At 41.5% G+C, this 14,927-nt stretch overlaps 1 protein-coding gene across 1 annotated transcript in view; it reads left to right on the plus strand.

Moving 5' to 3' along the window:
• aggf1 (angiogenic factor with G patch and FHA domains 1) overlaps nt 1–13,119 on the plus strand; it is a 123,358-nt gene extending 110,239 nt beyond the window's left edge. Inside the window, exon 15 of the mRNA XM_048258804.1 lies at nt 12,834–13,119. Coding sequence (XP_048114761.1) covers nt 12,834–13,046 — 213 coding nt within the window. The 3' untranslated portion in view covers nt 13,047–13,119. The remainder of the gene's footprint in view (nt 1–12,833) is intronic.
• Nucleotides 13,120–14,927: the final 1,808 nt, after the last annotated feature.

Raw genomic sequence — 14,927 nt, forward strand, 5'->3', positions numbered from 1 at the left:
TTTTCACAACCCCTCCCTCCCCCTGCATAGTCTGTTTACATTCTATATTAGCAGATTTGCACAACCCCTCCCTCCCTCCTGGACTGTACTTGATGCTTAATAACGGTAACGCTTTAGAATAACATGTGCTTATTAGGTATTAACAGTGCATAATAAGCAGTTAACAATTCATTAGTTAACTGTTGTTATCCTTTAATAACATTAACTAACTGTTAACATGCAGCTTGTAAGTGTTAATAAGCAGCCTTTTAATGTGTGTTAAGGTGTTTAATTTCCATAATATTTGTTCAGTGAACGCATAAAACAGTTTGTCAGCAGTCTAAAGATATGCCAGCTTTGTATATACTTTGGTTACCTAGCAACCAAATGCTTAAAGACGATAAGTGGGTGCGTTCAAAGCTCTGATTCAAAGTTGCAAACATAGGCGAACGTTCGTGATCGATCTGAAACATGTTTCAGTTTGCCTTGAACAGAGGCGAACATTCGTGGTCTGTTGCTGCATTAATTAAACACCACTTTTCCATCAGAAACATATTTGTAAAAAGCATAGTATAATATAGAACATCGGAATATAGAATCAAAATGAACATTTTCATCAGCAGTACAGGAACAGTAGTGTAGCTCAACAAGTAGCGATGCACTCTCTGACGCAGGAGACCGGGGTTCAATTCCTGCTCACTGCAGCAACTTTGAATTTCTCACAGCTAAATCAAGCTAGATAGATAGATACAGTATATAGTGAGATAGAAGGTTGGGCTTGTGGAACTATAGGCTACATGGTCCTCACTTTAGATTGGGGGCTGCAAAATTTACTACAAATAGGTAAGAAAGGTCTTATAAGCGTATTAGTTATCCACCTCTTTGTCTTATACACCATTAACAATCATTAACAAGCTGCTTGTTAACACTTACAACTGTTAACAAATATGCTTGTAAGTAACTTAAAAGACTGCTTATTAACACTTACAAGCTGCATGTTAACAGTTAGTTAATGTTATTAAAGGATAACAACAGTTAACTAACTGTTAGTAATGAATTGTTAACTGCTTATTATGCACTGTTAATACCTAATAAGCACATGTTATTCTAAAGTGTTACCTTAATACATTATACTCAATACTTGACCAATGGCTGTAACCCTTTTACCTCAACCTATTCTTGCACTGACATAGTTTTGTTATATTATCTTGTCTACATTATACAGTATTCTCTTATATGTCCATATTACTATCCCCACCCTTTCAACTGTATATTGCATCTTGCTTGTGTCTGTTGAGGGGTCCACGACCATGGCACCCTTGACAGGGACAACAAGGAAGCGATCAACCTCAGCTGCACTCTGAATTACAGGATCAGTCCCTGCCCTGCTTGATCATCCTTAAGCATCCTTACGCACACTACAGTGGGTATCGCTTTCAAATGGCCACTTTAGTCGCTCTGCCTGCCGCCCCTTCTGAAAAAGCTTGATTTACCTCGATTTAGGCTACTTGGGTATGGCTTAAGGCTTGACTACACGGTGGTAGCGGAAATCGAAATTTGCTGTCTACATTATTGTCAGTGTTGTGTTAACGCAACTACGCAAATCAAAACAGTGGTGTGATAATTGAGCCAGTAGAGGCTACGCTATACAGTACAGTACAATAAACAAATACATCTGCTTTATGCCGCAGAATTACATTCATATTTGGAACTTACATAGTCCAATGCATCGTTACACTACGTTAGTGTTTCCCAAAACCATAGTAGCAACGAACGTTCGCAACCACTATCGTAAAGTTGTGTAGTTACAACTACAACTCTCGACCTGTGATAGAATGCTAGTAGAAGCATAGTTCCAGGTATCTTCATGTCAAAGACGTCACTGACGCCAGTTATTTGTTTGCAAATTAATAATTATAAATATATTTAGGTTTCTAATTGATATTTACACTTCTAACCACCATACATCCATATTTTAAAATGCCCAAGGCAGACAATACATAAATTAAAAGTCAATTTGCAGCCATGTGCACGTAAGTAAAAGTCACACACCTGCAGATAATAATAAGGTGGTGCGACTTTTTTGAGTCAGCCGGAGAATATGTAGCCTTTGATTTTCATGGAGGGGGGTCCTTGTTAGTTTACATAAAACCAAGCCAAGAAGGCTGATTCTGATTTTGATAATATGATCTGCACAAAACATAAACTTAGGTAAACAACAATGTCAATATTGTTGTCAAAATCTTAACCTAGATTCGAACTCTTGGACAGGGGACTGGTAACTGCTGTGCAACGGCGGCTGTCATCTGCCGGCTTAAGCATAATCCGCCACAGAAGTATGTGCAGGTGCCCGTTCACGTGCTACTAAACATCATTAACCACCTTAGTTTCCAAACTTCTGTAGTTTGGACTATCATGGTCCAAACTTACAGTACTATGTAAATCACGACAGTTTTGGGAAACAGTCGTAACTTACATGTTGGTTAGTTGAACGATGCATCCTGTTAGTAAAAAGCTAACCTCCGTTGCAGGCTTGCCCAAAAAAAGGCCTGTGGTTTGCGCAGCCTACAATAAGTAGGTCTTAGTGAGTTAGGAGTCCTCTAGACTTCTTTTCAGCTGTCTCAGAGGTGGAAAGTTGGCGTTAAGTTGGGGGCAGGGCGGATTAACAATTCATAGACCCTTGGGAACAAATGTCTGATGGCCCCCCTGCCCCCAGCCAATGTGAATCGGGCGGTCAGTTAATAGGCCTATCGTGAAGATTTGTATTGCCATTTAAGGCACGAAGATCTGTGAGGCCAAGCCTCACCAAGTAGCCCGTTTGTTTACAACTAACATTACATTTAATTAAACTGCTTATAGGCTATGCGAAATAGTTTCAACATTTTGAATATCAGGGTGAATTAGGAAATGCCTTATGGCTGAAAGCTGCTTGGGATCCCCCTGTCAAGCAATAACCATACAAAAAGTTAAAACAGATGACATGATCGCGGCGTCACTGACATAATGCGCCAAATAATATAGCCTAGATATTCCAATATTTTCGAATACATGTGTTTTATTTTAGAGGGATATTGACGTCATTTTTTGAGCAATTTTGACAGCCCTAGTCCACTGTAGGCTCGCCAATCGTCTATTAACACCTTCCACCTAACCCCGGTGAGTGGGGGTCGCTATAATGCGTGTGAAATAGCACCATTGAGTAGCCTATGCGAAAAAGCCTTAAAATCGTGATTCCCTACTCTTTGAGCCAACTAATATGTTACGCGAATCAATTAACTATTGTAGGCTAACATTAATTAATAATGTAGGCAACACCCAGGTAACATGTTGTCCAGGCTATCTGAAACAAGGGGTTGCCTCTCATTTACAACAACTGGTTACCTTGGGCTGCTACAGTCGTCAGTGCACTGTGCACAGTAGGCCTATGCTACTCTTTGTGGTTGATCAACTAAAAATAAAAGATGTATTTGGTGATGACGTTATTGTAGGCCTAGTAGACCTAAATTCTGAGAAATTAAATGGTGCAGCTTGATCTACATAAGCGCGCAGACCGCGATGTCTTCAAGGGTTGAATGAAGGGAGTTTGCAAAAATGAGTATTTTTTTAATAGTAAATTAAAAGTCAATAAACATTCTTAATTTTCGAATGTCTTTGTCAGGGAACATCTAACTTTTAAAAACCATAGGCCTGGTAGTTGCTCAGACAAGGACTTATAAGATAAAGGCAATACCATTTGTGTCACCTAATGCAGTTCAGTGAATTAGCAAGATACCATCAGAAGCCAACAATCATAAAAGCACCTGTCTTGTGGCGCACTCTCTCCCCCTAGCATGAAGCTGTCTGCGTGTTGTAGGCTAGATTTGCGGGGAGTTCTTTCTATCTGCTTTACTTTTTTTTGTGAGTTCGCGACCACCTAGGCTATGTTATAGGCGTTCTATGAGGTACCAGTGTTTAGCTGTGTCACAAAACGATAAGCTTTGTCAGACTACTTTTAAAATGATATTCAGGGCTATATACATTTTAAACTTTCGGGGCTGAAGACCCGACAAAGCCTCAGCGTTAATTCTTCAGGTGGGAAGTGTCAGGAATTTTCATACGAGACGCTCTCATTGGTAGATGGAGTAGGGAATTGACAGCAACATATCCAGTCACATTATGAGAGATGCTGAATTTAACATAAACTGCAATGTTTGATTTTAAATGAATGTAAATTTAGCCGGGACTGTAAGCTGGCACACGTGGGTGCTCGATGTTTTCAGTGGGTGCCCGAGCCGGAGCACCCACGTATCGGCGCCTATGACAAAGCGTATCTGGCGGTTGCATCCATTACAAACAAACATGCAATGTGAACGTCTGGGATTGGGGAGAGCACTAAATGCTCTTCTGAATAAGCACGTCAAGCCTTTAAATGAAAAACACTCTTTAATAATCAAAATAAACACTAATGAAGTAAACTTGTGACCATCAAAAATAGTTTATCGCCTGTAACTCTGTGATAACAGGACGTAACAGGAAGGCATTTGGCTGAGCAACGGAGGTTAATATGCTCTATATTTTGTCCAAATGATGTCTGTCTATCATCGTTTGCACTCGGAGAAAACCAGAATGTTTAATTTGTCCTGCGTTTCCTCTACGGCTGCAAACGGGATTCACTCGCCGTTAACCAAATATTTCTTTATTAGGGCAGGGCAGGCATATTTCTGGCTATTAAATTATTTCTGTGTAGGGTTTTCCAGCTCCATTTCTTTTTACGAGACACCCTGCTCACTTGAGACCTCTGCCGGTTGTTGCAGCGTCGTTGCAGCGTCACTGGAAAAATACAAATTAAAGTCGCGTGATGCCACGTGAAGCACTGCCCACTGTATGTTGATACTTGATATTTGATTTAGTTTTTAAAGTATATTTAGTACTTTTTCTGCTGTAAGTGCATGTTGTGTGAAAAGTCTATTTGCTACTGAGTCCTTGAATTTCCCCTTGGGGATTAATAAAGTATCTATCTATCTATCTATCTAAGTGACTAGTTAAAAGCAGGGATGAATTTTTGAACAGGCCTACCAGGCCCAGGGTCCTAGGTGCTCTGGTGCTCTACACAAAGATGCTACTGTAATATAGGTTTGTATTGGGTTTGTTCATCTCATGTCTGAATGATGTCCATTTATATCCACGAAAGTCACTAGAATCTATCATCTAAGGGACTATTTATCAAAATCTTCTCCCAGGGGAGCACACCCCTGGATCCTGCTTGACAATTCTATTAATCAGGGCATATATCTTGGCTTAGGGGCCCGCTTACCTCCCAGGGAAAAAAGTTTAGGCTCAGGATTTTTTTCTACTATCACCCCTGTTACTATGTCTCAATTAAATTTAATCTAAAATGCCCCCCTCCCCTTCCTCTGCCTTTGGTGCTTCCCTACCTTCTTGCCATAATGTATATCCTTAGCAATGTATAGATGCATCATATTGGGTCTTGCAATGTCCACAAGAAATAGAATATTCATGTTTTATCCAATATACATTGTGCAGATGTATAGTCCATCTTATACACACCTATTGAATCAACAAAAAAATGCAAAAATGGAGACTTTAGTATAATTATTCCATATTGAGTGTTACCTTTTATTTGAGACCATGATTATGCTTCTACATTGCAATAAATGAAATCTAACCAAGTGTTATTAATCTTATATTAAGATCAAAAAATCTATTTTTTTTAGTATTCTCAAAAGATAATTCTGACTCTTTCAGATACATATTCATGATTCAATGCTAGGACACATCATCAGTGATGTTACCTGAGGTCTTTGGGTGTTTCAGGTTTTTCAAACATCATACACCCTCACTCATGCGACCCGACCAGGGCTGATCAAACCCTGGCCTGTGCCCTAGCAGCAACCTCTTAGCACCAGTCTCACTAGCAGTCTCTCTCCCATTAAGCCGAGTGCGGTGTATGCCTTGCATAGTGACTGGCCTGCAAAGCCTCGACAACCGATCTCCACGGGCCAACACTTGGCTCTCCAGCTTCTGCTCTGGCAACTGGCCTTCAGCTCCTCATACTTCTCCCTCTTCCGTTTATCCGTTCCTCCCATGGTACGGTGAGCTTGAGCATGAGGACCTGCTTTGATGAGTCAGACCACAGAACGATGTCTGGCCGCAACCTCGTCTGTCTGATATGGGATGGGAAGCACAGCCGTTTGCCTAGGTCTGCCTCCATCCTCCAGTCCTGTGCGGTGAAGAGCAGCCCCATCAGCTTCTGATATTGTTTTGCTTTTTCCCCCTCTTTGACAAAGTGGATGGTGTTCCTGACTGCCCCCGTCTTCTGGCAGATGCTGATGTCGCTGCAGATTGCCTCAGCAATCAGCCGGAGGACCTGGTTATGCCGCCACTGATAGCGGCCATCGGCGAAGGCTCTTGGGCAGCAGCTCAGGATGTGTTCCAGGATGCCAATTTTCCCACAGAGGGGGCTGGCTGGTCATTCTGTGAGGCCCCAGCGGTGCAAATTGGATGGACTAGGAAGGATGTCATAAACAGCTTGGATGAGGAACTTAATGCTGTGTGGATGCATCTTCCAGAGATCATTCCATGTGACCTTGCGCTCCATCACTTGCTCCCATTTGGTCCAGGCACCTTGTTGTCTCATCGCTACTGCTCTCCCCGTCCTCTCATCTTCCACTGCTGCTTTGATCTCCTCTTGGATCAACTGTCTTTGCTCCTTTCCTTGTGCTTTGTGAAATCTGGGAACTTCCAGGCTTCCAAGGCCAGCTCTTTCCCTGGCGATAGCTCCCACCAGCACTTTGTGGCGCAACCGCACTTCTCTTACTCGCAAGACTTTGAACTCCTCCTCAATGGATTTGAGGGGGAGCCTCAGTTTGCAGCTGTTCCCATACAGAGCAGTGCTGTTGATGTTTCTCGGTAGTCCCAGCCATCTTCTCAGGAACCGGCTGACTACCCTCTCCAATTCAGTGACCGTAGAAATTGGGAATTCACAGAGCAGCAGTGGCCAGAGGATCCTTGGTACTATGCCGTGTTGGTATATCCATGCTTTGAACCGCCCTGGGAGGCCAGTCCTGTCAACCTCTTTCAACTATTGCTCACACTCCCTACAGGTGTTTCTGATTGCTGCCTTGTCCCTGAGTGTGGCATCAAATGTTTTCCCAAGGCTTTTGATGGGGTGTTCTGTGATGGTGGGAATTTGGATGTCCTCTATTGATTTCTCGATAACTCTTCCCTTCAGCACAACAGATCTTGATTTTGCTGGCTTGAAAGACATCCTGGCCCACTTCATCAGACTCTCAAGCCCCTTCAGAATCCACCTAGGACCAGGCATTGATTCTTTTGTAACCGTCAGGTCGTCCATGAAGGCTTGTGGATCCCAGATCTTTTGGGCACCAGCAGATTTAACCAACATGTTCTTTGCCAGGGCAAACAGGATGACTGAAATGGTGCAGCCTGTAATGATGCCAACTTCAAACCTGCACCAGTCCGATGTTATCGGTCCTGTTCTGACTCTGAAATGGAATCCGTTGTAATAAGTCTTCTGATACTATATGGAACATAATGCTTCTGCAGTTGTCAATTTCTGCAGTCTCATTTCCACATCACCCTTGGCTATTGATTACAACATCAGGTCCACATCCTCATCAAATCCCTGCCATTGTGCTGTCTGGCTGGCCTTAGGCCATCTGATCCGCACTGTCTGTGATGGTATTCAAGGTGGCACAGTTTGCTGCATATGGAGGCTCTGGGTACTGTGGGGTGCTTCCTGACCCTGCTCCTCTGTCTCACCAGATTGGGAATCTGCGCATTGTGGTGCTCTCTGCTGCTCCTTGCATCTCAACTTTGACTGGTGAATTTTCAGACACCTCTGGTTCTTACACATCTTGCCACAGATGCACTGAATACTCGTTGTCGATACTGCATTGTCCTGGGTCGTGAGCCTTGTGTCCCCCAGGGAAGCCACCCCCCCCCCCCCCTCGGGCTTCCCTGGGGCTATCTTTCCATGTTGTGATCCGTTTAACGCTATATCCGTTTAACGATTAAACGCTTTAAAGTTAATGGTATTGATATTTGCGAAGATCTAACTTTCTTAATGATAGCTTGGGTTCAGCTGACGCAACCATCTAACAGCCATTATCTAGAACCATACAATGATACAATTATTCATCATTAAGAAAGTTAGATCTTCGCAAATATCAATACCATTAATTTTAAAGGGATGATAGAAACCGAACCGAGTTTACCTCAGCATATTGAATAACGGCAGTTCGATAGATAGATAGATAGATAGATAGATACTTTATTGATCCCCAGGGGAAATTCAAGGTCTCAGCAGCATACAGACAACACATACACATTCTTTAACAGCAGAAAAAGTAATTAAAGTATATAATATAAAAACACAACTAAGCAATAAGGACAGTAGAAGATAAAGAATATACTAAATATACTAAAATACTAATTATACTAACTAACACTTAATCTAAATCAATTCTAAAAACAGTATCCACATAGTGGTGATTAATCAAACAGAGGCGCTTGCAATGAGGGACTGAGCCTGTGATTCTCTGTGCATAGTAAGGTAAGGTAAGGTGCTCTGTGTGAATGAGTGTCATGGTGATACGGGCGAATCTCAATGAAGCTCAAAACTGACGTACATTCTGGTGATGTCCTTTGGCTCTGTACCTGTGTACCGCTCCTGAAAATAACATACACACCAGCCTACTTCCAGCTTTACGCTCCTTCACCGTTAGTTCGATGACACCGGACTTCAGTATGCTAGCTGATCTGTATTTGCAGACAAACATCATTTGTTTGGCTAAAAAGCTTGGATTGGATTTTGTTAAAGTAAGCGAGAAATAGACACTGTACATTCTAAAAAAGCCTTTATTGTAATCCCAAAACACGTATCAAATGTTGTGTAAGCTATTTGATGTTTAAGTTAGCAAGCTACAGTAGCAAGCTAACTACACTCCACTGTTTTGAATGGACACGTCTCGTGAATCCAAACATCTTTATGATAACCTAAGACTAGCAGTGCATTCAAAATAAAACTTTTTACAATAGATATCCCTGTGAATTTTACACCCTGTGCAGTGCGTAGGGAATCGGGAATACAGCGCAAGGACCCTTGTGATCGGAATTCATCCTTAGCTAACATCCCCATTGAAACTGTCGAGTTAGGCTTGCAATGAATGCTAAGTGCTGTTCTCATAATGTCACTTGGACCTAGGGTTGAGTATTGCTTTCCAGTGTAGGCGTCTTGCCATAAGGTTTGTTAAAATGGCTTGCCATGCACTGCCAGGTCAAGGACAACGGCATTTGCAAGTAACCTAATGTAACGTTGAGGAACTCTGCTTTCAAGTTCATTCAGTGTGTTCCCAAATGCTTCAAGAAATTTAATGTCTTCCCCCATAACATGCAATAGTTTTAAACATGTTACATATGCTGGTGGTGAGGTGTTTCGATTTCCAGCGCTAGTAGGCATTTTAACAGCAACTAAAAAAATATATTAAAGAAATATATATATATATATACAGTTAGGCTCATAAGTTTTTGAACCCATGCTAAAGTTGACTAAAAAGAGGAATATAAAATCATCTTTTGGAAATTGATCTTAATGCCTTGTTCCCTTGGTGCCCTCCCGGATGAGCGGGCTTTACAGATGTAAACAAATCCATGTGGGACTGCTTGTTGCAACGAGATCCTTGGTGGACATACTTTGGATGTCGGAGAATGTTGCGTTGACACAGAAGCTCCGCAGAAGGTGCATAGTTCCCCCATAGCCTGTAAAGTTAACTTATTAAATATTTCCTCATCCTTACTCCAGCAGATGAGGCAGATGCATGAATTTGTTGTGGGTAAGTAGGCCTAGTCCTAGAGGGCTTTTGGCTTAGGCTAGGCTACTGCGGTGAAGTTTACTTGCATCCTCCGGTCAAAGACGCAGGTCAGGCATGTCAGACGTCAACCCCATATAAAAACAAGAAATATAAGTACAACTGCAGCCGCTTGGGGGCAGCATAAGTCCGCTGTGGCGTTCCCCGGTCGAACCGGACGGAGCGTTCGACAGCCAGGGCTGTGATTGGCCGAAGTTTTCAGTGTGTTGTTTGTCGGTGTTTTTAGCAGCCCCTGCAACATGCTAGTCCATTGTAGCCTATAAGCTTTGTACATAATGTCAAACATAGTTTTGGATTCAGTGGTAGGATTTCTTGATTGTACAGTGCCTGTCTCTCAGTAATGTTTTAAAATGAGAGCTTCGTCAGCTGGCAGTAGGCTACTTTGTCGGCAGTCATGAGAAGTTTGCTTGCTAACAGAACTAGTGTTGCACGCAAAAAACGATACGATTTCCGATGTTTTTAGAATCGATACTTTATTAAAATTAACGTTCTGTGTCTGTGTGAACTGCTGCTCTCACTGCTCCTTGCACGCATCTAGGCAAGTGGGCGTGTCAAGCAGGCAGCTCTGAGTGAGTGAGTGAGTGAGTGTGCAGCCAACGTCAACATACAGTAGTTCTTTGCCGACCGTCCTCGGCCTTGTGGATAAAACAAAAGGTGAAAAGTGAAATCTGCAACTATTTCGGATACATCGCGAATAGTGAAGGCAAGCCATCAGGTACACAGAGGCCCGTTTGTGAAATATGTTTCAAAGTCATTTAAAAGCAGTAGGCTACGCATGGAACTTGGCTAAACACCTCGCAGACATATCCCAACATTTTTGTTCAAAGAACGACAGGTTAACAAATATGCTATAGAAAACACGACTGCATGGTTAGTGCCAAGTTCTTCTCTTCTGTTTTTGTCTAGCCTAAGTGAAATGAGTATGGTACTCTGGGATAAAGCGAACCTTCCTTCATCAATGAATTTTGACGAGACATAACGAGCTGTAATCATTTTGACGAGACATAACTAGCTGTAATCATAGGGTGCTAACGTGATGAAATCGCAATGTTCACGCCAGAATAACAATACCATAACTTGTAAACGATCTATTTCATGTTCGGTCAGTACTACTGGTAATATTTGTCATGGCATGTAGACTGCAATTTGTTCAATAAGTATTACCCAGATGTAGGATAGGCTCCCCGAAATGCGCTAATTAAAGCCCACAGCATATAATACCACCAAAGCGTGTTGAGTCCTAATAATAATAGCGGCTTATTGTTACGTGGTAGCAGATCATGTTATCAAAGAAATAGACGTAGGAATGCACACAGACATATTGCAACAGGTAATGTTGTAGGCCTATCTCACGAAGACCTGAGTGGTTGGAACGTCGTACTTGTACACTGGGCGCAAAGAAGACTATTCTCACATTTTTCCCTTTGCAACTGTCAAAGAAATCCCATGAACACGGGATGGCCTAGGAAAGCCTATACTGTACATCAGATGGCCTAAAGATTAGGCCCCTCTGCATAGCATTCAGTGATTTGCATGCAGTAATTTCAACACTGACCTTGATCTAGCCTAGTTTGGCTATTTAAAGCTACTTTATTGGCAAAACACAACACAATGTAAATGAGCTATAACAAAAAATAAAGGACTTAATCACACAAAGTAGGCCTACTATTTTACTGACTATAAAAATAATTATGTAGGAAGTTTAGAACCCAGAATTGACCTGCACACTACAAAAGTGCACCGAATTCAACACAAATGACTCAATACACTTGGAGGAGGTATGAGTCCTTTCTTTTCCAGATATCTTAGGATTTCGCCGTAGTATCGAAGTCATAATTTTGGTATCGTGACAACACTAAACAGAACATAAATATGCTGCCCAGAAACCTCGTGAATAGTAATATTTTTTTTTTTACTACACTAACGAGGTTGAAATATAGCCTTTCCTACAGCATCTCCTTAACAGTAATGTTAACAAAATGACAGCATTTATATGACAAAGGAAAACGAATTCGGTCACTCAAGGCTGTGCCACAGCAACCAATGTACAGTCCTACCCAATAGGCCTACTCAAAGCAGCTAGCGTTCTCTGACAGTCGAGTGGGTTAATGCACGTATTTCCAGAACAGGTCTGCAGTCCTGAGTTTGAATCCAGGCTGGAGTAATGATGCGACGTTTTTCTTTAGAAATCTTTTTATTGAATCGAAGTTGTAGCCTACTACAGACAGTCGATTAGGTGTTCTGAAGTAGCCTAGGCTTAGACTGGGTGTATGTTACTTTGAAACTTCTGCGGGGTAACGGGAGCATTTGTTTTTAAAACATAACTTGCATCTTTCCATTCCAACCATTATTAGGCCTAGGCCTATTTTTATCATTTTTCTTTTTTTGCAAGGTGTTGCTCCTAACGTTTGGTGATTAATTGATAGCTGTTTTTGGGACACGTTGAACTTTCTTTATAATAATCTTGTTGCCGTTTTGGGACATTAAGCTACATGGGCTCTAAAAGGCTCCTGGGCTGGTCTGTGCTAAAAGTGTCAAAGGCTGTTATCACTAGCAGTGCATATGCATATGTAAACCATTATCTGAGTAGGCTATTATGATAGCTTACTCTTAAAAACTGACAACAAATTTAGACTATCATGCACACAAAATAAGTAATGTAACAGGGCTCAGGCATGGGCCAGACTGCTAAGTTCTGAAAATGGCCTGGATATAGGCTAGGATTATATCTTAAAAAATGTCTGATAACCTTATGGTACATATTTGCTTTAAGCTCTGAACAATGTCTAAACCAAAAAGAAAACTCAAATAGATAGCAAACACCCAAATGATATTACTGTAATGAAAATAGCCATATGTAATTTATAGAATATTCTTTACCCCCTCCCGAAAGAGCAATGGCCCCTTAAATGTCTGTGCACGTCCCTGCTCTTAGATCTAATCATTCTTTCTGTGGTGTCTTAGATCCAACTACAGGTACGGAAGGCTCAGTCTGGACTTGGCTCCTCTATGTCTGTGGTTGTGGATTATGCATCTTTGTCTTCAACCAAGACCCATGAAAAGTGGAGGAAAGCCCAGGAGCGCTTTGCGGAGACTTGTCAACCACCTCCTCTGACTTCTAACGCAGTTGAAGACAAATCATTCAAAGCCTGGGTAAAAGGGGAGTCCACAGACTGACTGCAGAATATGGTTGTTCTTTCTTGTATGTGCAAGTTAAATTCATAATAAAATTAGCCAGTTGCAACTGTTATTGCAGTCTTTTCATGTGGTGTCTACAAAATGCCTGTATGATGTGGCCCTTTCATCCTTTAATTTGTGAAAGATACAGTATCTCTCTTTATTTCTAGAAATAGGTTGCATTGTTGTTCACTGGCATGACAGTACTAATTATTAATTGATTAAATGGCACTGAAGTTATTTAAGCCTACCACATGAGGGAAAGTCTCAAATGTTATATATTCAAGGTAGGCTATGCAGACGGATTCCTTTATCTTTGTCAATTAGCCTACAGCCAGCTGAGGAGGCCAACAAAATTAGATGAAAAACCTGTCTGTCACACCATAACTTGAAGAAGAATTTTATTGTAATGACAAAACACAAATGATTGAGTAGATCACTTTATATTGAGGTATGCCTAGGTCAAACTAAATGGTGACTCCTTTGGCGGAATATTCCTGATGCTTGTTAAACGATGCAAAAACGCCCCATGTTCACCTTAAGTAGTTTAACAAACCTACCAACTTTGGTGTATGTGGGTGAAATTGCATGGTGACCACAAGACTCAGACATACAGTAAGGGGACACTATGGAGTCCATGGGCCACATCCGGGACCAAACCTCTGTCCCCAAGTAGAGACCGTTAGGGGTGATGTGTGTGCCAAATTCCCTGAGTAATAATAATGATAAATATAACCGCAAGCGGTGATTTACGGGGTCCGAGCTGAGTCCGAGATCCCAACAAAACAAACATGAGGTAGCATAGCTTTTTAGTTTTACATATGCTTTGTTTGGGCCCAAAAGAAACGTGATCGGATTTCGGTTATCGGATTTTAGTTACCGGATTTCGGCTAACGGATTGGATCAAATCTTGAAAAAAGCTTGTTCAAAGGGAAACAAGGATCCTGAAATTGGATTAGATCATATAATCTATTCTTGGTTTTGATCTGGATAAAACCTTCACTTTGTGGTTCAAAATTTTTGAGTTGGATTGGAATAAATTTGATGCATAAAATTAGGATTACCCTGTGCTGTAACGTTATAGTGTGCTAACCTCCACACCCCAACAGTATTCTAACAGTAGTATTCTAGTGCGCTAATCTCCACAACTCAATAGTATTCTAACAATACTCTATTCTACAGGACTATGCATTTGTCATGGATAAGATGAAGGGTCTGATTATGGAAGGCAGTGTTTCCCACAGAATGGAATTGTATTTGTGGTGGTAGGTGAAGGGGGTGGGGGTTCTGTGTTGGAGTCAATAAGATGAACAGCCTATAATTATGCAGTTATACTTGCCTTGCACGACAAGTCCTGACAAGTAGCTGTAACGTTATAGTGTGCTAACCTCCACAACCCAACAGTATTCTTAACAGTATTCTATTCTAGTATGCTAACCTCCACAACCCAACAGAAGGAACTGTAGGGGGCGATGTGGGTCGAGGTAGAGTGTGTGGCGAGCAGGCAGAGCCTCGGTCAGAAGGCTCAATGGTATGGAGTGATGACACGGAGATGGCAGGTTTCGGTGCAACACAAGTGAACTTTATTTGAGTTTCAATTAATCTGTTCTTTACTTGTATGTGTGCTGCATCAAAGAGGAAACAAACAGAAAATGGAGTAATCAGTGAAATGGGTCAAATCAGTACAGATCCCAACTCACAAACAAACCAATTGACATTTGAACAATAAACTGAAATCATATGGCTATATAAGGTAAAACTAAACAATACTTGACATCCCAAGTCAACCAACATCACCTAATCATCTCTCACATGGGACTCCAACACAACAAACCAACAAAGACCTTAACTTTACACATGATGGCAGAGCTACTCTACAAA

Source organism: Alosa alosa, chromosome 12 (assembly GCF_017589495.1).
Source record: "Alosa alosa isolate M-15738 ecotype Scorff River chromosome 12, AALO_Geno_1.1, whole genome shotgun sequence".
NCBI classification, from domain to species: domain Eukaryota; kingdom Metazoa; phylum Chordata; class Actinopteri; order Clupeiformes; family Clupeidae; genus Alosa; species Alosa alosa.